The 26971-nt window shown below is 39.2% G+C and overlaps 2 protein-coding genes across 2 annotated transcripts in view; both read right to left on the bottom strand.

Annotated features, from left to right (window-relative positions):
• The window catches only part of LOC124163049 (leucine-rich repeat-containing G-protein coupled receptor 5), a 287787-nt gene extending 262581 nt beyond the window's left edge, over window positions 1-25206 (bottom strand). The window contains exons 1-2 of the mRNA XM_046539833.1: window positions 25196-25206; window positions 19277-19348 (exon numbers count right to left, since the gene is read on the bottom strand). Of these exons, the coding sequence (XP_046395789.1) occupies window positions 19277-19348; window positions 25196-25206 (83 nt within the window). The remainder of the gene's footprint in view (window positions 1-19276; window positions 19349-25195) is intronic.
• Window positions 1732-3569, bottom strand: LOC124161998 (torso-like protein). The gene has a single exon (XM_046538308.1). It carries the CDS (start codon window positions 3353-3355, stop codon window positions 2300-2302), a length of 1056 nt encoding a protein of 351 aa, XP_046394264.1. The 5' UTR covers window positions 3356-3569; the 3' UTR covers window positions 1732-2299.
• Window positions 25207-26971: the final 1765 nt, after the last annotated feature.

Genomic DNA, 26971 nt, shown 5'->3' with positions numbered 1-26971 from the left:
GGTTAAGATATGGAGAATAAGCCACTGCTACTAAGCCCGTTTTGGCAATAAAAAGTGATTAATATAACATTCAAAGTTATATTGAGGAAGTTTAAAGTTCATCTAAAGAATTTTATGCTTTTACGACGAGTGAGAATGATAAAAAAATGAGGATATGCAACCCGCGTACCACTCAAAGTGTGCGATTGGGGTGGCGCGCGCTCACTCTCGGTGCGATATCTCGGGAACCAAGGGGCAGAAATGAAAGAAATTTGAGCTGATACTCTGCAAATGTCTAAAAAGTCGTTGTAAAAGACAAAAAAGTGATAGAATAGTCCGAGGGTGACATCATATTCACTTATGTCCGAAAAACACCCAAAAATACCAAAATTTCAAAACTTTAAGTGCATTGCCGCACGTTTTCCCGGCATCCGATTGCAAAAATAATTTTCATAATTTATTTTCTCACCAAATGGAACAAAACTGGGGGGTGTCCCAAAAGAAATTCGAAAACTTTAAAAATAAGGACCACCCTAGTGTTCCATACACCCCAGGGCAAAGGGGTGTCCGGGGAAGTTTAGGGATTTTTGACATTGAAAACGTGATTTTTAGGACTCAAAAACAGTATTTATTTCGAGTATTTATTAAAATAAGGTATATTTTATTTTTATTTTATTCTCAAACCACCGGATACAGTTCTTACTGGGCATTTTATACCGGGGTATTCAACAAATGTAACAAGTAAACGCACACGAACAACCATGCACTGGACCGGGAAAACCTACCCAGGCGGGACTCGAACCCGCGGCCTCTTGTTTGGCAGGCGAGGACGTTACCCCGCCGCCAACGAGGCCGTATATAAAATAAAGTCTTAAGTGGGGGGGTGGGGGGGTAGTAACCCGGAAATCCCCCAGCGGCTACGCCACTGGAAGTGTGGACTCAATATATGCAGTTAAATTTTATCTGGTAACTAACGAACGAAAAAACATTAAAACCTTACACTTCACAAGAATAGAGGCTCTATTACAAAATGTTACGCAGATCGAACAATCTTTCCTACAAAACGCCGAACTGTTATGAATTATGATCTGAACTAGTTTTAATAATATGATTCCTCCTGACGTCACTGCCAAAGCGAGGCATTGAAACCCATTAATCATACTTTTTGACATATGAAGATATTCCATATGATCGACCTCTCTGACGTTACAACACGATAGTAGGAGGACAGTTGCGAGATAAAGGTTGTGAAAAATTTCGAATGAGCACTCCAGGATAGCGAGTTTTTTCAATTCACGGTCTTGTCGATTACTTCACTTTATTAATCGCAATCCTCCTCAAATAATATACTTTTTTGTTTAAATATAATTTGCTGAACCTTGGTAATTACTACTCTATGCGTCAATAACAATAAAGTGAAATAAGGATGCAGTACGGAAAAGTAAAATGATAATTAACATTTTTCCGAGAGAAGATATCATTCTTTGAAATTTGTTCGAGGAACAAATAGAAATTATAACTACGTATAGTTACGACTTAAATCAAAATATGTAAACACTGCCAACGACTAACATTGAATAATTACTGACTGGAGTTCAAAATACTTGGCTTGCAAAATATTCTGCTAAAATGCGTCGTCATGTGAACCAAAGGCAACAGAATAACCCACATAATTACTCACACTCAGGGAAATCGGAAGTTTACATATAATACGGATTTGGTAAATATATATAGCACAAATTATGAACTCAGTTGTAGTTGAAGAAGAGTTTTATAGATCAAAAAATACCTTATCAATTCAAATTAAAAAATCATTCTGCCAGATGGCACAAATATTGAAAAGCATAGGCTATCCTAAATTTAAGTAGAGCACCTGAAAATAAATAAAAAGCAATAATAAATTAAACCCTTAAAATCACACTTGAGCAAAAAATAATCACTTGATTACTTCCACATTCATGACACGATCGTGTCAACCCGATCATGATACAAACACTGTTGTGTTTGTTACGGTAGAAGTATTTGTTTTTCACACCACCAATTATTACAAACTCTGGCCGAAACTTTGTGGACGTGATGACACACACGAAATAAATCACTCAAAATAATTCCATCGTGGCGAGGCGACCTGCAAAAACATTCTATCAGAAGAAAATGCCACTGGTATCAATAAGGCAACCGGAGGTATGGGCCTCTAATTGCTTAAACTTTATGGGGTCACATTCGTCGATTTTATGAATGCACACAGTCCCTGCAATTTTTTCACCCTTGCAGCGACCTTATACTATCACAGCACACGGTTTTTAGCACAAAATTTCGCTCATATTCCCACCTCCCAGAGTGCTAGACGGTTCATCAGGATCTCTTCCACCCACAAACGCTTCTCTTCGTCCTTGATTGCCGGAACAATCGTCCTCAGCTTCAACTCTATGATGACGTCCTCACCGAGTATCGTCGCAAGCTCGTGCATCAGGCTATCGTCCCTGTAAACGTTCAGCAGGGAGTGATGGGAGTAGATGAAGAAGGAGGCGTTCAAGTTTTGATGCATCCAATCCAGAATGGACGAGTTTCCACTGGCCACCATTACTTCCCCAGAATGATCCGAAAACCAGGGCGAGAAAACAAAGTCGAAATAGGAAGGGGGCCAATTTTTGACCGTCTTCTTCGACAGCTGGTTGATTAAGCTGTTGAACTTCTTCCGGCTGTAGGCATAAACCTGGTACATGAGCCCACCCGTGGTGTACTTGTCGACGTAATGGGTGCCGTGTTTCTCGAAGAAGCGCAGCACTCCCGCTTCGTCTCCAACGGTGATGTTCCCCAGCTCGTGAAATGCGGCATCGGTCAGGGAGGGTCCCTCATCGCCCGACAGAGACCCACTCTTCTCCCTACGGAGTATCCTGACGAGAACGTAACTGTAGGAATTGCTCAAGAAGTGCTTCTTGATCCCCATAAACCTCGCGAACGTGTCCCGATCCCAGCCGATCAGGAAGGAGTTCCAAACTCTCGGAATCCCGTCGATGGAGAAGTGACGGAAGTATGCGTGCAATAGCTGCTTGGGACCCGAGCAGAACTCAAACTCTATGTCCCCCTTGTGATCCAGGGAATCGTTCTGGACGGGAACGTCTTTGAGCGGCTTCAGCGTTGGCATCCTGATGACCCAGGGCTCGGTGGCGTTCGTGGGAAGGATGTGAAAGCCTTCCCGGAGGTAACCGTAGCTGGAGAAGATGTTGATTGCTTCGCCGGCCTCGAGATCCAGCCTGGCAGGGTGGAAATATCCCTGGTTCTTGGACAACCTGAACATCAACGCCAGGCCTGGCGATGAGGCTATTGCCAGGGCGATCAGACCGATGAGGAGAGATTTCGTTGACCGATCCATCGAGAAGCCACGAAGAAACAAGCACTCCAGCTGGACTTCTATAGAGAACTTAAGGACTAATACAGGCGAAGTGGTAGTTGTGCGATGGTAGCAATATCCAAAACGTAGTTAGAAGCGATGGAGAGTGAGTGCGCAGTCTTGTTATAGCAATACTGCTGCACGCGATTTGAGAGAACTGCCACTCTCGATGGTGCAAAGCCAAGCACTGAGTCGACGGTATGGCATGGATATGTCGATATGTGTGATGTCACGAGGTCAGAGTGCAGAGAAACGGGAAACGAAAAAAAATTATTCTCCCACTTTGATGATACGGCTGTTTACAAAGTGCACGTTCCTTTTTTTCTTTAAAGTCCAGCTGTTTCCGTGAATGGCTTTTAAGTGTTTTCCGTTCAGCCAGACCGAGTTTGCTCGTAGGATCGGTCAAGGTCAACGATGACCACTGCCCCCACGAGGGAGCGAGAGATAACCCGATGTGTTGAACTCGTCGGTGATGACGGAGCGAGCGGTTCAAAAGACCCGATGCTTTAAAGTTGCATCCATTCGATCGCTAGCTTACAAATGGCTGCTCAACTGCTCTACCCATGGGCAAAGTGACGATAGAAAGGGATATAGAAAACAGCCGATTAAAATCTTTCGCCGATAGTTTTCAAATGTTCATAAAGGTCAAATCATAAGTAATAGCTAGTAAATTAGTAATTAAGGTTATTTGAGTAAGTTAGGAATAACTAACCGGTGGAATGTTTTGCCTTTGCATGAATATGGTCGTATATTTTGTTTTCGCGCGAAATATTTTTATGACCATCTGTTGTGCATGTGGGGATCCTCTTGCATGCTGCATGCTGGTGATTGGTCACCCCCTGCCAGACACCCTAGAGGTGACTCGTTGGGCATTATGCAAATATAGATGAAATTTGATGTTGAGGTAATAACGATAACACTATGGCAAGCCGACATAGGGTACAAAACATTTAATCATAGAAACGTTTAAACCCCCTTCTTTTCTCCACTGCCGACCATGGATTCCGAAATTTTATCGCCTTTGTAAGTACAACACTCACAGTGGTTTCCAACGGTCATCGTGGTGTAGTGGTTAGCTAGCTGAGCTCTCGATTCAAATTGTCGAAAATTTGAATCCTCGAGCCTCCAGCACTATATTTTATATTTTTTAAAGAGAAAAAAAAATCAAAAACGCAATAACTTTTGGAGTCGACACACTACACTTACCTTGACAACCTACTCAACTCGAATGGTGAGAGGCAAGAGTTTCATCAGAAGGCACACTGATGGCAAAGATACAGAGGATCGGTCTGATATCAATAGGGTGGTTTCCTATTATTTTTTTATTGCCTAAATCGAAAGATTATTACTCCTGGAGTGCGTATTTCATGGTTTTGGATTTTTAAATATCGATATCTATTTTTCGCGATCAAATGAAAAGTGAAAATTTTTAATGGCGTGAAAACTCGACGGCTACGTATAAATACTGGAGAAAGCCCGTGTGACGTCATTCTGGTTCTAGCTAACGCCGTGTGAGGCCTCCTTGGTGCGAGGTTTTGAGCGCCGCTACGATGCAGGCTGCTAGCGGGTAGTAGAGTACCCCACTAGCAGATAGGGCTTGGCTTAAATAAGGATTATTAATACCCTATCAAACGAAGGAAACTTTCCGACCATAGGAAATTTTAATTGGTGATTAATAAGAAACGTTTTCCTGAGCTCTGTGCCTCATGCATGCATTGGTAATCTCAGACGATGTAAAAATCCTATCTACTCGTTTAGAAACTATGTCCCTGTGACGTCACGTAGTGTGGCATCACAGGGGCGCCAATCTGGCCTTTTTCAAATGCAGTTAAAATTTATAATATAAATAAAAAAACGAAAGGATAATGCTCTTTAGGATAGACGGGGACTCGAAAGACACAGTCATAGTTCAGGTATGTATGTCAACGAGGAGCCCTTTGGTAAGCAAAAACTATGGAAATCTTAATCACTCTTCGTCATCATCTCCGGTACAAAAGGTTATAGAATTCTTGGGCTTGCATTTTTGCAAGATAATGTAAATCTCATAATTTTTTATCGTGCGAAAGGTTTGCTTTGCTTTCATATTGATCTTAAACAACTTCTATAATCTCTCAAATATTTGAGACACCAGAAGACATAATTAAGGTTGATAAACCTGTTGAGAGCAGCACCTGAATAGTGTTTCTGAGGAGTGTAGGAACTAAAAACTATTCAATGATTGGAAAAAATACAAAAGAACGTGGTACAAATTTTCATTCAATATTAGCTTCTATAATTCTGTGTTATACCTTCTACTATCCGCAATTCTGGTCCTTCTATATTCTTCTGCAATATGCCTTCACAAATCCACGTATTAACTATGTATTTGCAACAGAACTTTACCGCAGATATTATGCTTGTTTTTACTTTTATAAATCTCCACATCTCTCCGGTGTTTGTTACTACTACTTACTATTAATTGATTATTTTGATTTATATCCGTTAAAAACACGAAAAGTGCTTCTATCTTTAAAAAGACTAATAACTTTCCTTCAATAAGCCATAAACGCTCATGCTCTAAGGGTATAATATGAGAGTTGTCTCAGCAATAATAGCAAGAATTTTATAAAAATAATGCGGAATATAACTAATAAAATAAAAATTATATAGTATTTTTGAATGTACGGTAACCATTATTGAATAAAAATCTTCATTTATGACAAAGAAGAGTGGAAAATAAATTCTCACATACCCATGTTAATATATGTTATCTTATTAGCTTCATAGAAGTGGCGGATAGCTCAAGAATTACAGTTGAATCCAGTCCATTCATCATTTCCTTCGATTAAAACTAATATTAAATTCCTCACGTCACCCCTTTGATAGCTTATCTTCGCCCGTCATGCCATATTTCTATATTTCTGCTAACTAAAGAGGAAAATATTCTCATTTGACCCAATGAAATGATTGGGATTCAAAGGGGAGACATACGACCGTTTGCTATCAGCTTCGCGGTCAGTCATCGTGCTTATCGTCTCAATTCTTAAAATGATTATTATCTTGCTTCTGCCAAGCCGTTCAAAAAAAAAAAAAAAAGAAAAACACATCGACAAAGCCTTCTACTCCATTCTAAAATTTGAGTTGGGTGGAGTCGATCACGTGATTAACGGCCAATGGAGGCGAGTCCAGGCGTGAATGCATTCACAGCTGCGCCTTCGCATAACAATGCATTGACCACGACCCATCGAGTAACTCGTAGAGACTCTCTCTTTTGTTGGGCAATAAAAAGCAAACGGAGCAATTTGAAGACGTCGACACCGTATTTCTCCATGGCAAAGCAACAAATGGATAGCGCGAAAATTCCACAGAGAAAAAAATCATTCCCTTCGACGAATTCGGATGGCGAATCAATTTTTTTCTGTAGAATTTTTGTGCAATTTTTGCATTGTGGGTGACTCCGTAAAATTTATCTCTGTGGCTAGTTCCGGTAAACGATAAAAAAATGGAGGGGCGGACCTAGGATTTCTTTTTGGGGGGGTGACCTAAGCGAGGCCGTATCCAGGATTTTGTTCTGGAGGGGGCACAAGGATACCTCGTAATACAAAACGAACGCAATGATAACGGGACCGCAATAAAAATCTTGCATATTTTTAAGGGTCTGGGGGGCACGTGCCCCCTTCCTAGATCCGCCTATGAACAAATGGATTGCCAAAGGAGAACGAAAATTGAGTACTTTCCAAAAGTAAACCAGCGTGGGTATCAATAAATTTCTCGTTTTTGATATTATTTTACCGAAAGCTATGCGTCCAAAAAGTGCCGAGGTTTAACATCAGCTCGAGGAAACAATTTAATGAATGTGATATCATACTTTCTTTTCTTCCTTCTAAACATCAGGGTTACAGCGAATACTCGAAATTGTCGATGGACACGTTCCATTGGACTGTAGGCATTGTTTCGATATAAGTATAGCTTTTCAATTCACTGTTTTTTTCAAATGATGCAAGAAAAATTTGAAAATGTAAACAAAAGAATGTGTTGCATTACATCAGAGTTTAGCGTAGGCGAAATCATGAATTTAAGATACTTCTGAACGAAACATATTAGAGATTAAAAGTAGGTAAGTATCAGAAAAATACAGATTATATTCAGTTTTGATGAGGGAGAAAAATGGAGAAACCGAAGCTCAACTGTTGTATTTGCTCCTTGCTTTACTTATATTAAGCTTCACCTACTTTCGTCGTCAGATCAATTATAAAACCAATAAAGCTGCGGAGCTACAAAGGGCTTAGGCAAACACAGATACCATATGATGACGTTGCAGGGCCGATACAAGTCAGGAAAAGCTTAGTTAAAAACCACGAAAAAGTTTTAATGCTTCGGAGAGTGCATCAAAATTCATTTTGAAATACAACAAATAAAAAAATAAAGGCGGCTTTAAAATATGATAATTAAAACTCATTCTTGATCAGAAACCAAATAACTCATTAGCTTCCGCATTCATGACAATACCATCTCAAAGCCTGTCAAGATTTATAAGCACACTTTTTTTTGGAACTGTAAAATTAAAAATGAATCATTTCTAACGGGGGCGGAAAATTTGAGGTCACAATGATATTACGTGCAAGCTACCACCCACAATATTTCCTCCATGGCGGAAGCATGATCAAAAATATTTCAGCACAAGAAAACGGCCAAACATGGGGACATTTTAACAATTGTCGATTTCATGAATTATCGCTTCCCTACATTACCTCCCTGAGGGCTAAATGATGCATTAGGATCTCTTCCACCCAAAGAAGTTTCTTTTCGTTTATGATAGCCTCATCAAGTGTCCTCAGATTCAACATGATGATGAATTTTAAAGGGAATACCCAAGGGCAAAAGTTTCTCATAATTTACAAAAATGTTTTGAAGAAATCAATTGCCGGTTTCCGTTAAAAAGCCAAAGATAAACTCTAAAAAGGCAGAAGATGAGATAAAATTATATAAAAACGAACTCAAGGCTGGCGCTTGTGAAGAAAGAGGACTGGGGAGTTGTCAAAAGGTGATCTTAAAAAGTAAAAGAAATGGATATGGATAACCAAAAGTAAGAGAAATCACCGGAAAAATCTAAAAATCAGCTGCTACTACAATCGTGCGTACGTACTCATTCAAAGAAGATAAATGACTTTCTAAGACGGTGGCCTGCACATAGAATAAGTCCAACAGTTGGTTATGCTACTGTGAGTCGCAGTACTCGAACAAGTTAGGAGGGAATATAAAGCAACAAGTGATTAGCTTACAAGTGGCTTTTGACACGTACGGGTTCAGCAGATGACATATGGATTAACTCCAAAAGCTCGAATAGATGGCACTTAACGCTGCACATTATGATTCGAATAAGCACTGGTTAGAGTGGAATATATTAACCAACGGATTTCGACTATGATTCAGGCAGGAGCATTGAATATTGAAATTATCAGATGAATGTTATAGGCAATTAGATACAGCCACTAAACTAAACTCACTATGATGAACTATCCAAAAGTTCAAAGTTTTGGCGCAAAAATGATATTTCAACTCTAATAATGGATAATTAAGGTGGACTACATATTTGGAAAATTGTACGCATAGATTTAGCATGGATACGATAAAGGTAACATATAGGTAATCTATATATATAAAAGAAAGTCGAAAATCGTGTTAGTTAGAACACTTATAACTCGAGAACGGCTGCACCGATTTCAATGAGATTTGATTCTTTGGATTCGTCTCAGGCGGGGTTAACATATAGGCTATTAAAAAAAGGATAATTTCACACAAAAAATTCATCTCTTTCTTATGGACATGCTTTTAGGAGTTATAGTAACACAACAATTGATAAGTCGGTCAAAACTACAAATTAAATAATTTGTTTTGTTTTTACCACTTTAATAACTGAATTTAGTTACAATATAACATTTTAATTACTAAATATATTCAAAATATTAATTAAATTGAAATTACATTTAAAAAATTTAATTCGAGCTAATTGTAAGCCCAGCTGTGGCCAAGCTCGAGTTGACACTTCACTACCGTGTTTGTAAACAAATCTCCAAGCAATTGTTGACAAACGGTAATGTCCGTGTTCCTGTCGAGGAATCGAGTAGTTTTAACTCATTTCCTTGGAATGATTGCAAATTAGTTTCAGTGAGCTCATCAACAAAGAGTTCCAGAATATGATTGATCACCAAAAGAATCAAAGATGGTTGATTTAGCGAGCAAGAACGAAGATGCGGATGACTAAAACGAGGTAAATTCAAATAGCTCGTATTCTGCATGAATTCGAATCTTTTAAATGTGTTACAAACGAAGACGAAATCACCAACTATCTATCTGAATATTTTAAGTCCTTGGACATACCTAGCTTACCAAGGCACGATTTACAGAAAAATGTAGTTTCTGTGTTCATGATCTTTCGAAGCCTAAACCAACCATAACTATCCAACGGAACGTGTTTGGTGTTTAAATAATTGGTAATGAATGTGATTCACGCAACTTCACTCAAAGGAAAATTCAAAGGTGAGGAAGTCCTTATTCCGTAGATTCCATTATTTCAACTCATATGCCGTTTTGAGATTAAACGTATTCAATTTCCAATTCGTGTTGCATTCGTGATAACGATTAAAAAATCGCATGGTCAGTCTTTCAGTTTTTGTGTTGTTTGTGCTCATGTGCTAATGAAAACCCATGATTTTTTCATGGTCAATTTAGCGTGCTATGTTCACGAGTCGATAAACCATCCTCTGTATTTCTTCCTTCGCTTCAAGTGCGTAGCTAGGATAGGGGGTTTTGGGCGCAGCTAATACCACGGGTCTGTAGGGTATAGAAAACTCGCTAAGGTAAGCGGGAAGTGTGGGGGCACTTCCCCCAGACATTTTTCAAAATAAATGGTTCAAAATAGTGGGTTTTGCGTCTGTGTGAATAGTTAAATATGTTTTGTTTGTTAGTCATCCGTCCCCCTAATATTAATAACAAAATCTTTCATAAAAAAATTCTCTAAGCTCTTGGGGGGTGGTGGGTTTGTCCCCCAAAACCTCCCCTCGCTGCGTCACTGCTTTGCTTCGCTATATTTATTTAGCTTCATCCGCTTCATCTTGCGCCTGATAACAAAACAAAAACTGTTGTTTATCAGAAGGTGCTTGACGCAAGACATTAAATCCGAATGTGTAGGGCTCACCGTGGTGCGTTTACGCACGCAGTACTTTTACGCAGTGCATTTTTTCCAAACAGAGATACTAAAACTGGCGCGCCTTAAGTCATTTAATGCGAATGCTGCTTCATAGGGGCTTTTCTTGCACGATTTTGAGCATCAGTCAAGCGTCGTTCTGGGGTTGTGTCACCCTGCCCCCTGAATGGGCCAGGTGTATGCAACAGACTTGGACCTAAAAACATTTTTTTACAGCTAATAACACAAATAGCCAACAACTGAATGCGTTTAATTTTTATTTCATGAACTGCTTTATTAAACCACAATGCCCAAAATTTCTTAAGCTAAAACGTAAGAAAATTTGTTGAAAAAAATCCGCGTAAACGTGCTCCGATCCACCCTATGTAGATTCAATAAAGAAAATGTCTTTCTGACAAGCAATTTTGGTATTAATTTGCGTAGTTTTATTGAATCTGTATCCTTATTTTATTATAATAAATTAAACATGATTAAAAACGATACAGCCGCTCTTGATTTATAAATGGTGTAAGTAAACTGTAAGTTAATTGATTGTTAGGCGGTACGAAGTTCGCCGGGTCAGCTAGTATAGGTATATATACTCATAGAGCACTTGATGGCGGTCTGAATTCCTCAACCACCAGTAGTGTACAGCAAACAAAGAACAACATGGACTTTACTGATCACAAAGTTTCCATCTTACTTAGGCACCCGAGGGAATTTTTAACGTGGAATTATCTTTTAGTTGACTTTATAGGAAGAAAATATAATAACAGCTCAAAGAGGAGGTGTGAGAAAAATCAAATAAACTACAAATGTTAATAATAATATTTGAAACAGCTTTAGTACTTTTATACACTTTTTTAATCTTTCTCGACCGGTTTCAATGCCTGCATGCCCGGACTGAAACTTTTCACCAAAAACTTCAAGTATAGTATTTGAATCAACCCCGTTCGAGATACACCAGGAAGACAGCTGATTGGCTGGGAGCTTGAAATTCACCTATATAAGAAAACTCCGCTTGGCTTGGCTTGGCAATGCTTACGCATCATTTTCAAGAACTGTTTAACCAAAGAGCAGAAATCCCGGTATTAACATTAAAGGTAGGTGTAGGCGGGGTAAAATATAGAAGTAGGAGTTGGGGGGTTGAGGTTGGGCACTCGGGATGTCTATTTAGGGTCATCGATGACCCTGAATAGACATCCCGCACACCCACAAAATTACACGGCGAACCCGGATCCGGGGTTTAACACTTTCGATGCTAATAATCTTTTTATGTAGTAATTTGCGAGACTGAAACTCTTACTGAAACTGAGACTCCCCCAAATTTAAAATAAGAAATCGTGGGCGTTTCCGCCCACTTTCCATGAGGTGGCGACAGTGGCGGATACATATGGGGGCGCAGGGGGCGCGCGCCTTCCCCCCCATGCGGGGCTGTCCGCATTGCCGAGCATTGCAGAATCACAATAGGGTAGTTTTCTTCATCAAATAATACGAAAGGCATTGATCGCAACTCATTACCCACCATTAGTTTATTCATAATATACATTTTACACGAATGGCAATGGTCATTTTTAACCGCATTTGAAGAAGGCCAGATTGGCGCCCATGCGATGCCACTCCACGTGACGTCACAGGGACCTAGTTTCTATACGAGTAGATAGTAGTTTTACATCGTCTGAGACTACCAATGCATGCATGAGGCACCGAGCTTAGGGAAACATGTCTTAACATCCACCTATTAAAACTGCCTATGGTCGGAAAGTTTCTTTCATTTGATGGGGCATTAATAATCCTTATTGAAGCCGAGCGCTACCTTCTGGCAGCCTGCGTAGTATTAGCGCTCAAAGCATCGCCCCAAGGTCACCTCACTTTGCGACAGCGGGAACCAGAATGACGTCACACGGGCTTTTCTCGGCATTCATACTTAGCTGTCGCGTTTTCGCGCGCTTGAAATTTCTCACTTTCCATTTAATCGAGAAAAATAGATATCGCCATTTAAAAATCTAAGAGTGTGAAATGCGTACTCCAGGAGTAATAATCTTTCGGAATCTTATGGAACACCTCTAGATGTTGTTACCCAGTTAGATAAGTCTCCTTGGGAATCTTTGATAGTTTGACGACGTCCATTTAGGCAAGAAAGGAACCAGTTAAGGGATGAACTTGAAAATTTGAGATTTTTCATTTTTTTAGGAAAAGAGCATGGTTTACGCTATCAAAGGCCTTACTGAAGTCAAACAAGACCAATATAGACAGACGCCTCGGTAAATTAACTGGCTAAGGCACTGAACCGGAAATCGGAAGATCCGCGTTCGAACCCCGGTCAAGGCGAATGATTTCTTCCCTGTGAATTTTCCGCATCTGTGTCAAAATTGCAAAAATAATTGCACAGGCATATATGATTTGCAAAAAAAAAATTTCCGTCAATTTTTCGTACCAGGTGGGAAAAATTCTGAAAGATCCTTCATCCACTGACCTCGGTGGCGGCGTGGTAACGTCCTCGCCTGCCAATCCAGAGGTAGCGCGTTCGAGTCCCGCCTGGGTAGGTTTCCCCTGTCCAGGGCATGGTTGTTCGTGAACGTTTACTTGTTATAATTGTCGTATACCCCGATGTAAAGTGGCCAATAAAAATAATTAAAAAAATTAAGAATGCAGCGTGCATTCATGGGGTTTGTGCCGGTTAACTAAGGGGGATGAAGAGAAGCTATAGCGAGCGAGGCATTATGATGGGGCTGACCGACACGACCTCAGCCAAAAGACTCGGCATTTGGTGGATTGGGAGGAGCTATTGAGGGGGTTTTTAAGGGACTCATTCGAGGAAAATAAAGCGAGGGACGTGAGATTTAGGCTAGACTTTGGGAGAAGGGGATCATGGGATGGCCAACTCCATATATTTCTGGGACCTTCTGGTCGGATGAGTACATCACCTTAAGCCCCACGTCTTATCATCCTGGTCTCTCTGGCTACCTCGCTTATAGCGCAGCGCCCACTCGCGAATTCAAGGTGGAGACGAAACGGAGCCGTTCCGGAGAGAAAGCAGGGGCGGAGTGCCTTTTGTGTGTGCACGCCATTCGCGATGCTCTTATTTATCGCCGCCGCACGTCCGACTCGGGGAGGAGTTATGTTCTGACGGCCCATATATTCGCCGGGATCCCACGCAGAACGTGCGCAGAAAGAGTGACCAGTGGCTCTGGGCGTCCCCGCGAGAGTCAGTTATCTCTACTCGGGGGGGCAGGTGTTTCATTTTCATTAGAGCTGCTGATGAAGACTGATGAGATCGAAGTTTTATGGCCTTCTTCTACTAAAGGAAAAATATCTGAAAAAAGGTCTGATTGAGATTTGATTATTAACCGTGATATTTGTCAATATTGAAATTGAAATTTATTCCTTTTATAATATGCAGCAGGGCGCAGCTAGGAATTAAGGCTAGGGGGGTTTTAGGGTAACTAATACTTACAGGTGTTGGGGTATTGCATACCCACCAGGGTAATCAGGAGTTGCGGTGGCCCTCCTCCAGAAATTTTTTAAGAATAATGGCTCAAAATGGCGAGTTTTACGGATTTCTGAGGGATATTTGATAAATCCTAACACTATTCTATAAGTAATACTCATCCAAATAAGTAAAATGGTTTAAACTCAAAAATTTCTCTGAGCTCTGGGGGGGAGGGGTTATCCCCCAAAACCCCCCTCGCTGCGCCACTGATATTGCTTGAGTAACACAACATTTTTACATAAAACAAGGAAAATTAGCTCCCCCTTAGGTTAATTCTTGTTTGGGGATAACCGACTCTTCAAAAGGCGCTCTTTTAAGATATTAGCTACATAGCACAAAGTACATAACACACTGCAGTTTTGCTGAATCACCAAATCAACACAAAAAAACATTATTTTCTTGATTTCACATGACCAATCTATTACATTTTAAGGAAACATCTCTCTTTGTTTAACAAGATGAGCGATGAGGCAAGAAAGTAAATTTAAACTCTAAACAGTAGTAAATCAGGAAAAAAAACAGATTTGCTGTAATACAAAATGCTCGAAACAACAACAATATATCAGGGAATAACATTTCCTTAAACTTTTTAATCAAGTACTCCACCTCCTTGTTTTTGAAAAACCAATCTTTAACACATTTTAGGAAACTTCTCTCCTTTGTTACACAAGATATATGATGAGGCAAGGAAGTAAATAATTTAGGGTCTAAATAAATAAATGATCTTCTAAATATTTCGTTATTTGTTATATATTATGACGAGAGACTAGGTGACTCTTTCCTCAATTGGCTTTCAAGCACTGGTTTGAGCAAGCTAAAGGATTAAGGTATTTCACAATCCTCATTTTTTTCGCAGCGATCAATACTTCTCCTCATTCCATTTTTTAAATATCATAATGGAAAGAACTTGTATTTTATCAACGTACTTACTTATTTTTCGTCACAACACGTAACCCAAAATGCGAATATTGTGCCCACATCAGTATGGCAAATGCCAAGTGAAAGAAAATTTGAGGCGTAAAGCAAAGAATGATTTTTATAGCAACGTTCATTGTTTCATATTCTTCAACTCATTTTAGGTCGTATTTTTGATTAAGCTTCAATTATTCCATTACCATTATGCTCACCTTTTAAATCGGAATTGATCAATTCCTTTAAGGGATAAAATGCCTTACTTTCTCAATTACCTAGGTAAAAGGCGTTTATCAGTTTGTTTAAATACACCGGATGTTTTGGGCCAGTATTAAATACTACCAATTGCAACTTTCAACAAATATTATTGCGGTAAGTTACACTGCATATACATCCAAACAAGGGCGTACCCAGGATAAAAACTAGTGTGGGGGCAAGCCATGGTTGATCAAGTTGTAGATAAGATTTAAGCAAGGAAAATGTGAATGAAATCAACATTTTAAGGAAACTGTAACAGCTCTTTATTAGTTTTTTAAATTATTTGATTGAAAAAATATTATTTTCTATATATATATTTTATATAATAAGGGGTCGTGAAGCATAAAGTTTGAATATTATTTTCCTTAGAGACATTTGCAATTTTTGCATCTAGGGAGAGGGGGGGGGGGCAGCTGCCCCCTCCTGCCCCTCGCTGGGTACGCCCATGCATCCTAGTTAGGATTGGTTCACCACGATGACACATATTGTAAAATGGCAGCACACAACGTTCTACAGTTTCCTTCCCAATACGCCAAGCGGTTTGCCTTCACAATGGAGAAAACTGCTCAAAAGGCGCCAGCATTTCAACATTAAGTTTCGAGACCTGCACGACTCGACGTGAGTAGACACACATTCCCATGAAATGACACTCATGGGACAGGCTATCGCAAAATTCTATTCTGCACTCACGGAATCGATAGGTTACCGCTGTCGCTCATAGTTTTTTCTTCACAGCTCCCATTTCGAAATCAGTAAACTCAATCAGCGAATCTACCCGAAGTTTAGGAAGGAAAACGTGTCAAGTATATGAGACCAAGACTTCGCTTGCGAAATTTGGTTCAGGCAGCCATCTTGTAAGCGATGGGGGAACCAATCGCAAAACGAGTGAATTCAAAATGGGGTTGTCTGTTTTCTTTCATTGAGCGCCAATATAATGGCTCCAACTTTCACTTTTACCCCCTCCCTCTGGCCACCTTAGTGCGCCTATTAGGCGCGATTGCGAACGGATATCACCGCCAGCCAAGGGGTGGAGTTTAGCATGACAACGCCGGAGAAACATGCAGAGTCACTTCGCCGTGAGTAACTATTTAGATTTCACTTATTTACGCTTACTTCATTTGGCGTCCATAGGTGGATTTAGGGGCGGGGGTAAGGGGGAACGTGTCCCCCTACCACCAGTTGTACAATAGTATTATAGTACAGTTTAGCCTTTAACAACAATGGAGAGAGAAATCTCAAAAAGTATTGGAAAATCTCTCACCATTTAGATGTTAACATAGTTTTTAAATAACCAATAACACCAGCTTCCAATGATCCGTTTCAAGGACCAAGTACAATTAACTGCGAGTTGATTGATGAGATAAAGAGTCGCGGAAAATTATTCAATCCAAAATATAAAATAAAGTTAATCTTTTCTGGTAAAGAGACCTGCACCAAAGATTTCACAGCAGTCAACTACATTTTCATCTCGCAATGTCATCATTTTCCATAAAAATACTAAAAAGTTTGAGTAATTAATGGATATTTACCATTTTCCCGATATATCTTCTTCGTTAAAAAAAGATAATATGTCTTCATTAGATGATTTATGCCCACAGCAGGAGTACATGGTACTGTAATAAGGCCAGTGACCTCACTGGATAGCCGCACACATTCAGTTAATGTGTGATTATGTTTCCCCAGTGAATCGAAATTGCATTCGAATGTTCAACGGACAGTAGTGAAACAGAGGGAGAGGATAAGCCGATGTACACAGGAAATATTAGTCTCCAGGGAGATTATGGGAGCTTGAAATCGATGGAAATGTTTTTTATCCGTCGAGGGAATTTCTAGGAGAGTAAGCATCCGGTGTATAAGGATCAATCCTTCAACGGGCGCCCGAAATGTACTGCTGTCGTCATCATCAGAGAGCCTAGAAAATACCTCGAAAGGAATCTCGTACTCTGCATCCTCATGACATCAGATAACTAACCGGTTGTTTGAAATATGATCGGATTGGTCTAATATACTATACTTTACACCGAGTGGATAGAGGGATGGTTTATTTGCTGTGGCACTTTTCCTTTGGAGCATCAATTGTTATTATTTTAGTATTCTACCGATTAAGGTTGGTTTCCTTGGAGTGTTCAAGAAGTGATCTGGAAGCCTCCCTTTCCTTCCAGCACTGCCTTCTTTAATTCACTGTAAGGCCTTCTCTCTTTCGATCTATCTAAATATCCTAATCTCTTCCTTCCCCTCCCTCGTTTCCCTAACATTCTACCCTCTAACACCATTTCAACATCCCCTCCCCTCTAAGCACTAACTCCATCCATACCTTCTGTCTCCTCCGTATCTCATTTAAAAGCTGCCTCTCCTCACCCACCATGTCCAACACTTCGTCGTTCCTTTTCCTCTACGTCCATTTCACCCTCTCCATTCTTCTCCATACCCACATCTCGAATGCCTCTAATCTTCTCTCGTCTTCTTTCCTCAATGCCCACGTTTCCGCACCGTAGAGAGCTACACTCCAGATCAAACTCTTCACTAACCTTTCCTTTAAACTCTTACATAGCGATCCTCTCAGAAGCTCCTTCCTGTTCATGAACGCCTCCTTCGCTAATGCTATTCTCTTCCTGATGTCCTTACTACTGTATCCGTTTTCCTCTAACGTACTGCCTAAACAGTTGAACTGCTCAACCTGATCAATCATCAATAGCATCAATACGTTTAACAATCAATCAGTTTTAATCAATAAGTTTAAAAAATTGAGAAAGATCATAATCAGGAAAACACACGTAATAATGGTAGTTTCGTTCAAAAAGTATAATCTGAAATAGTTCGCATCCAAGCATGAGTATGTTACGCATTCACTGTCAGCACTGATTAGTTGTACTATACCAAATACTTACCCATCAATCGATTTCTATTGAGCGATTGCATTTTAAAACAACGTGTCTTAGAGGGCACTGTAACCAAGAAGGCTTTACTCCCTCTCATAGCGAGGATATCCACCTCTGAAGATAATCACGCTTTGTAAAGACCTGTTTACACAATACATTAACACGTACGAGTTAATGTCTGTTTTCATGAATGATTTTTGTGTACCGGAACGGAACATGTACGAATGCATGAACCAAATTAGAACAGGTTCTATTTTCTGTGCATTCATTGGCACAAGTTGGTTGGTTACACGGTGCATTTTGGCGTTTTTTCTCGCGTTCATACATTTAGACATTAACCCGTACGCATTAATGTACCGTGTAAACAGGCCCTAAAAAAAGAATAGTAGAGTTCAATTATGTAATCGCTCGAAAAGCACTGATAAGCTAGCGGTGAAGGATTATTTTGATGACTATTCAGATGGTAACTGGCATAAACCAAATTTTAAGTTTCACGGAAATCTGTAGCACTGCTACTAGCTAGAGAAATTTATTATTTTACATCCTACGTCATAGAATGTAATGATAACATGGTATTGGTAGCAATAAATATGCACTCATCGAAGAATTTTCTTAATCATACGGAAAATCAGTAGTTAACCACCCGATACCGAGAACTATGAGAGGCTCTCATAAGGGTGCTCTAAGTTAATAGGGATTCATTATTGAAACACAAATGGTAATATCCACACTATTTTATTTATCACTTAACCGACCATGGTTTCGACACTAGCTGTCATTTTCAAGGTAATCCAACAAAAAACTCTCTCGGTATATATACGCAGGCCAAGGTAGGAGGTGGGGGCATATGGGATTGGAGTGAGGGGAGTGGGAGGGGCAAACAGTTTAGATGAACAAATGAGTGAAGGCCGAAACCAGAAGATATACAACAAGAGGAGCGTGAAGGTCAGGTTTTTGATGTCATGGGGAAGCTTAACTTTACAACTTTTTTTTGTTGGGTTACCTTGAAAATGACACCAAGTGTCGAAACCATGGTCGGTTAAGTGATAAATAAAATAGTGTGGATACATAAAATAATGCTTTAATCATAGATATAGCATTATTCCACAAAATTAAGCCTGAAATGATTTTATACGTTAATTCAAATCTGAAGTATATTCGAATTCAGCTCAATGATATAGTTTAAAAATACTTACAGGTCTTCTACGTTCGGCAATCTAATGAAGTCCGATTCATCCAGGCTCGTAATGTTGTTGTTAGCCAGGTCTCTGCAAAATAATAAAAATGTTGAGAATTAGATTACATGAATCGTTGAGCACTCTTACGCAGATACAAACAATGTTTTTGTTTTCATATTTCGAGCATTATTGTGAATGATAGAGGGACTAGTATATTTGAAATGCCAGAAGACGAGGAGAGGTGTTGAAAAATTGGCACTAAATAAACACACTCAGGATACTGACTCAAAAGGCTTACAATACAACAAAACTTACAATAATAGCTATTACCCTCAATATCGAAGCATCACACGGTTTTTACTGTTCAAAGGATAGTTTAAAAAATCCTGTTTCGTGAGTTTAAAGCGAACATGTATCCTTTCCTTTAATTATATTTGTAACAACAGTCCTTTATAAGAATTTTAAAACTTTTTCTTCGCTTTTGCAGATATGAATCCCCTTTCATTAACTAAATTTTAAGGAATAGTTTTACAATCTTGAAAATCCTGTTTCGTTATTTTTAAGCGAACGTGTATCCTTTTCCTTTCATTATTTTCGTAAGAACAGAAGTTCCTTATAGGAATTTTTCAACTTTTTCTTCTCTTTTGCAGATACAGACCCCCTTTCATGAAATAAATTTAACATTACATATCACGGAACGCCAGGCGAATTTCAGAAAAACTTATAACCGCGAAAAAATATATGAATACATACTAAATTATTCATTTTAGCTCCCTCTCAACATTTGAATGCTATTATTGTATATATTTGATATATCGTCCAACGCTGTCGTAGTCATAACATAAATCATTCATGGTTACAGCGGCTAGAATATGGAACTCACTGCCGATAGAAATAAGAAATTTGCCATCAATACATGTATTTAAGAATAAAGTATATAAGTTGTTTAATGATAGTTCATGGATATGCTCTGCGTAACTAACCATGCTGACTTGATTGACTACTGATGTGGTGAGGGGAGAATATATTCTGTGTTCATGATATAATTTTCTATTGGTCCTACGTTTTCCTGTTACACCTGAATATTTTTCTTTGAATAAATTGTGATACTGTTTAAAATGTATTTAATATGGCTAAATATGTTGTGTGGCTAGATACCAGGGTATCTGCATTCATGATATAATTTTCTATTGCTCCTGCGCTTTTCTGTTACACATGAATATTTTTCTTTGAATAAATTGTGATACTGTTTCAAATGTATTTAAAATGTCTGAAAATTGTTGTGTGGCTAGATACCCGGGTATCCGAATTCGGGATGCAATTGTACGTATAGGTATGCTTGTATAGATTTACGTTTTTGTTTTTTGTTTCTCTATTTTTTGCATTTACTGAGTCTTGATGTAGTGTTATTTTTCTTTGAACTTTTGTCATATGATTTTTACTGAGTTGTTGTGCACTTGTAAATTATCTCGTGGGCCAAATGGCCCACGGTAGTAAATTAATTGAATTGAATTTCTGAAAACAGACTACTACATAATTCGCATCACATCCCTCTCTCTTTCCTTTTCACCGAAGGAATTTCAAAATGATACGGGAAGCATTCCCATTCGTACAAATGCCAGGAGCACCGCGCTCAACAATAAAATTTTTTACCTACTCTGATGCGAATAGGAGAGACACAAAGGTTTCCTAAAATCAAAACAGTCCGCTTATTCATGGTCGGAAGGATCGGAATCATGAAAGAAATGCTTAAAGAAATAACAATCGTTGGTAAACCCTTTATAGCCCAATGTTACTTCCAAGCAAAATCAAAAATGTTTAAACTTTCACCTCTTTTTAGGAGCTATCTAAACTACGCATTATTTTGTAGTGTAAATTTTAATGAAAAATTATTTAGCTGCGACGATAATTATCATAGAGCTTAAAAATTTCAAGTTTTTAAAACGATAAATCCTGAAATTTGATTTCTCCCAGACTCAGCTCTGGGTTAGAAAGGGTTAATGTGCGCCAGAATCAAAATAGATACGGGTCATTCTACCTCAATATCAACAAATGATAGACACAAACGGTTTCAGATTTTGAACAAAATTAGTGCGTGGATGCATGATCACCTCAGACTTAACACTCACATGTTCTTTTGACGAAATTAAATGAGAAATTTAAGCGCTTCTTCGTCCTCTTACTGGAAACGAATACTATGTTATATTTTTTTCTATCTGCCCCAAGTTGCTGTAGAATATCAGTGGCGGATCCAGGATAGGGACAAGGGGGGGGGGTCAACCTACCAGCAGTAGCGGGGGCCCATACAAGAAAATACAATTCTATCTAATGTAAATTTTATGCCCAAGGGGGGGGGGCTATAACCCCCTAAGCCCTCCCATAGATCCGCCACTGCTGTAGATAAATGAGTTTTCGCTCGTTTACATATTTTTCTTTGGTTAATATAATAAATTGAATCATTACGTACATTCCATTCCCAATCGTTCCTAAGTTTTAAATGTTTGAATTCGCCAAATAAATTTTCGATAACAAACCTCCTCAGAGTCGTCCAAATTGTTCCACACTCTTTGTATGTCTTCCTTTTTTTATTAAAGTACTTTGAAAAGTGAAAATGAAAGAAAACCATTTTTCACTATGAAGGAAAAGTCAGAAAATTGGAAAAAAAGTAACTACCAAGGCACGTCATCTCCGTCACATCAATAAGATAGGGTTATAGGAAAAGAGTTTTTATAGATATGTCTCCGGAACCAAAAGAGAAGCATGAGAATTAAAATTTAGGAAATTCAGGGCGTAGACCTTTTGAGGGATTACGGCAGACCCCTTCTTACCCCTCAGGGACCAATAAATCGCGTGCCATCGGCCACCCGTTCCTGCCGTCATATTATGGCGGAAAAACCGCAGGGGAGTGATAACGAGATGGACTTGGCAAGAGGACCCACCCAAGGTGAAGCATAGTTTTTATAGAATTTTTTTTACACACCGGGATCGAGTTGGATGAGGTTAAGTGGAAGAAACACGAGGCCGATAAAAATTGTGGGACTTTAAGATGGAATGAAAAAAAATATTAAGGAGCGAAAAACTAATTTTCCAATTTTGCGCCTTCCCGGAATTAGCTGAGAATGAGTGGCCCCATATAGGTCGTTTTACATTTCAGTTCTTGGCAAGAAAACCAAGAGGGTTAGGCCAATGCTTGGAAAAATTCCCGCGAACGAAAAATCGTATTTTCACATATAAATCTTATGTTAGACTCCGAAGACTTACGAGTTAACCCATTTTCCAGCATAAACCAGTTTCATTAATTTAATGCCTATGCAGGAGAAATACACACCGAATTGAAAAAAATAACAAAAATGCCCTAGAAGTATCCATTTTTATGCTTAAATTTTAATGTAGCTAAATACTCTGAATGAATTCGAAGTCCACGAAGCGTATTGATTGACTAATCTGCAGTCATTCATATCTCGCGGTAATAAATATCTCGTATTTCATTTGCCAGCCTCGGTGCCGGTGAAGTAAAGTCCCGCCTGGTTAGATTACCCCTATACAATGCATGAATATTTGTGAGTCCATTGATATTTGTCGGGAGCCCCCAATTTAAAGGCTTAATAGCGCTGTTCCTAGATAGAAACAGATATATAGATTTATAGATAAAAGAAAGTAATATTCAAATTCCGTTTCCTGTTGGCCTCCTTCGAAATGACATGAGCCGGCAGTGATAACCACGATGCTCGATATTTCCACGAAATTTATCTCGTTATACATTCCGGAGAATGATGTGGGGAAAACATGCGTTCCAGAAATACGACAACATTCGGCGAGAGACTACGTCACGCATTCAAGTTGCGGGGAACTGTGGAAGGGGCGTTGCGAAAGGCGATGGAGGAAGACGTCACAATGAAGATGACGACGGGGACTGAATGGCGAAAGTGTCTCCCTCAATCCCGCTGGCGGGAGAATGATAACCAAATCAGCAATCCCGTGGGTTAGAGAGTGGGGGTGAATGGGGAGGTTTTAAGGGGGGGTTGAAACTCGGATGGGAATCTCTGTGCGACCGTAGGTCGAAAAATATACTTAACTTTTTAGATAAATTCAAGAGCAGTGTCTTTTCTAACGAAGTTAACCATAACTTACGGACGCCATCCTACTACGGAAGATCAGATCATATAAATAAAATAAGAGAGATAGATTGTAGAACAGACAGATTCAGAATGTCTTTTTTCCACGATCAATAAGAGATTGTAACGGCAGCGATAGAACTCATAAATAGATTGCATGACTTGTAGTGTAGCCTACTAACCTATGTAAAACTTGATGCATGTTTCTTAATTTTATTATTATTTCTAACAGCATATGGTAGCATAATTTGTTAGTATGCGTGACGTTTTTTGGACCGTGTGGTGTGCATGTGGGAATCCAATTGCATGCTGCATGCTAGTGATTGATCACCCCCTGCCAAACACCCTAGAGGTGGCTCGCAGGGTATTATGTACATGTAGATCATATTTTGAAAGCCTCCTCTCTTGATTTCACCGCTGCTGTCATTGACCATGCCTCTCTTTTTTAGAGAAGCGTACTACAAATGTTCATAAAGCATACTCAAAGTTCTGAAAAATTGCAGAAAAGTTTCTCGGGTTTTCCACCGGTTGATGTCGTCCATGTCTCCCGACGTTTCGATCCGCGACTTGCTGATCATCCTCAGGGGATATTCCGAATTATTCTTTAAAAAATTCTTAAAATTCTTCCGAATTATTCGGAAGATCCCCTGAGGATGATCAGCAAGTCGCGGATCGAAACGTCGGGAGACATGGACGACATCGACCGGTGGAAAACCCGAGAAACTTTTCTGCAACTGATACGCCGGGAAAACCTGAGATCATTCTGAAAAATTGTTTCCTTGCTTCTCTGCTTAATACTTCCGCTGTAAGTAGATATTTCTTTTGGTATGAGTGCTGATAACTTAGTTAACTAGATACGTTAAGAAGCCTGAGGTAAAATTGTGGCTTCCGTATAAGGGTGAAACGATTTTAATTTCTCCTGGTGAATACTATTGATGAATTCTTCTCGGGTTCTCAGCCAGGTTAATTCTTTCATATTAATCGACGGTTCGAGAGACCTCTTTTCTCCCATCTTCAAGGCCATGTTGCTCTTTGAAAGTCCAATTTCACACTAATTAAAGATAATATAAATTATTAATCTCCATAGGCTATATGTTTACGACCGACTATCTGACTCTTGGGGTATTATCCCCCTGCCAAACACCCTAGAGGTGTATCGCAGGGTATTATGTAGATGTAGAAAGGTTGTGACGGAGTGGGTGGAGGGGATGCGACAAGTCTCCTTCCGGAGGAGTTCATTCCAAGGAATTTCAAGGGGGAGGAGGAGGAGGGGGAAGACGCAAGCGCCGCGAAATTTCAATAATCTTCCCGAGTGGCGGAGAGTCCCCCCCTTTCAGCAGAGCCCACCTCATTCGCCCCCGCTCATTCTTTCCCACTAATTTGTTCCTCGTTATCATTCTGGCGACCGCTTCCATTTCGATTCCACCAATTCTGGGCCGGCGGTGAGGAAGGAAAGGAAAGAACATTATACAGAGAGGTATCTGGTATGAAAGAGGGGAAGATCTGGTACGATCACGAGGCAGTATACTCCCCCCAGTTTTCCGGCCTCTCAGTTATTTAATTTTCTGCGATGGAGGATGGAGGATGGTAAAATCACTACTTTATGATAAAATAAATTCTTAATCTCCATAGGCAATATATGTTTACCTCTGACTACCTGACTCTTCTAGTAATCTGATATTATAGTATACTCTATTTAATATACTCTACCGATTAAAATTAAAAAGAAGAACTTTGTGCTTTCACATTAATATTTATTCACAAATTTATGACCATGGTTTCAACGTTATACGTAATCATTCACTTGATGATGACGACTAACTTTGAAACCATGGTCGTAAATTTGTGAATAAATATTAATGTGAAAGCACGAAGCACTTCTTTTTAAATTAAAAATTTTAAATTAAATTAAAATTAAAATTTAAAAATAAAAAGAAGAATTCAACGCTAGACGGCATCATCAGGTGAATGATGACGTTTAACGTTGAAACCATGGTCGTAAATTTGTGAATAAATATTAATGTGAAAGCACAAAGTTCTTGCTTTTAATTTTAATAATGAATCGCTTTCACAAAGTTACGCCTCAAACTATCAATACTCTACCGACTACACTCTGTCTAGCTCGCTGCGAAAGAATTTTCTTCTTCCCTTCTGGAGCAAGAAAGGGGAAGATATAATAGGGAGATTGGGTATTAGGGAGCCTCGTTTTGCCACTCTTTTTTAGGAGCGAATCGTAATGCCCGGCAAAAGTTGCCTAATCGGGTGGGTATTACAGATATGATTTTTTTTTCAAAATCGGTTAATATCTTCTGTTGGCCATTTTGTCTTGAAATTTCGAAATTTATAACGAAAAACGTTAAAAATGTAAATAAATTTGGTTTCAGCAAGCACTCATTTTTTCCAATGGTGTATAATTCTGGTCTTTCCTTGATATTTTAGACCGAATTCGTCTGCTCTATTCCTTTTAAGTATTGAGAAAATGACCTTATATCGTCTGCTCGAAAGTAGGGGTTTGGATAGGCAACCCGCAATACACAGTCTCATTCTGCGCTATGCATGCGATAAATTACGCGAAATAGAGATGTTTTTCAGTCGAAAACGTGTGAATCATGTCTGAAGTTGTCAAGGGTAGTCACTAGGATGGGTATATGCTCTTTTATGCCTTCGCCGCCAATATTGACCATATTTTCGTGTAAGAAGATATCACTGAAGATGGAAATTATCATTCGGGATTCACTATGACGGTTTTACGTCCCTCTAGGATCAAATTTTACCTCCCCTACGGTCAGAAAAGGTATTATTTTAGTATGATCTAGCAAATGTAGAGCTACTCGCTCACCTATCCAGAGAAGAACCGCTGCGATCACATTTGGGTACCAAAGAACAAAATCATGAGGCAGCATTTTCTTTAGAACTATCCATATTCTCAGCTGTTTCATATTCTGAGATGGAGGTTGGTAGTAGAACTACAACAAATGGTTTGTGAAACTAACTCTCCAAATTTATGAATTATTCTCAGGTTCTCAGCCAGGTTAATTCTTTTGTATAAGCCGACGTTTCGACAGACGACTTGTCTCCCATCTTCAAGGCCGTGTTACTCTTTGAAAGTCCGATTTCACACCCTGCAATTGATTTCAAGTTGGTCGAGTATATTAAATAGGGTATATTATAATGTCAGATTACTACAAGAGTCAGATAGTCAGTGGTAAACATATAGCCTATGGAGATTAAGAATTTATATTATCATTAATTAGTGTGAAATTTGACTTTCAAAGAGCAACACGGCCTTGAAGATGGGAGACAAGAGGTCTCTCGAACCGTCGATTTATATGAAAGAATTAACCTGGCTGAGAACCCGAGAAGAATTCATCAATAGTATTCACTCGGAGATATTAAAATCGTTTCACCCTTATACGGAAGCCACAATTTTACCTCAGGCTTCTCAACGTATCTAGTTAACTAAGTTATAAGCACTCATACCAAAAGAAATGTCTACTTACAGCGGAAGTATTAAGCAGAGAAGCAAGGAAACAATTTTTCAGAACTTTGAGTATGCTTTATGAACATTTGTAGTACGCTTCTCTACAAAAGAGAGGCA

Source organism: Ischnura elegans, chromosome 7, assembly GCF_921293095.1.
Source record: "Ischnura elegans chromosome 7, ioIscEleg1.1, whole genome shotgun sequence".
NCBI lineage: Eukaryota > Metazoa > Arthropoda > Insecta > Odonata > Coenagrionidae > Ischnura > Ischnura elegans.
This window is presented reverse-complemented; position numbering and strand designations above follow the sequence as displayed.

What these genes read in the sequence shown, in the direction of transcription:
- LOC124161998 (XM_046538308.1), bottom strand. Translation starts at nt 3,355, where the DNA reads ATGGATCGGTCAACGAAATCTCTCCTCATCGGTCTGATCGCCCTGGCA.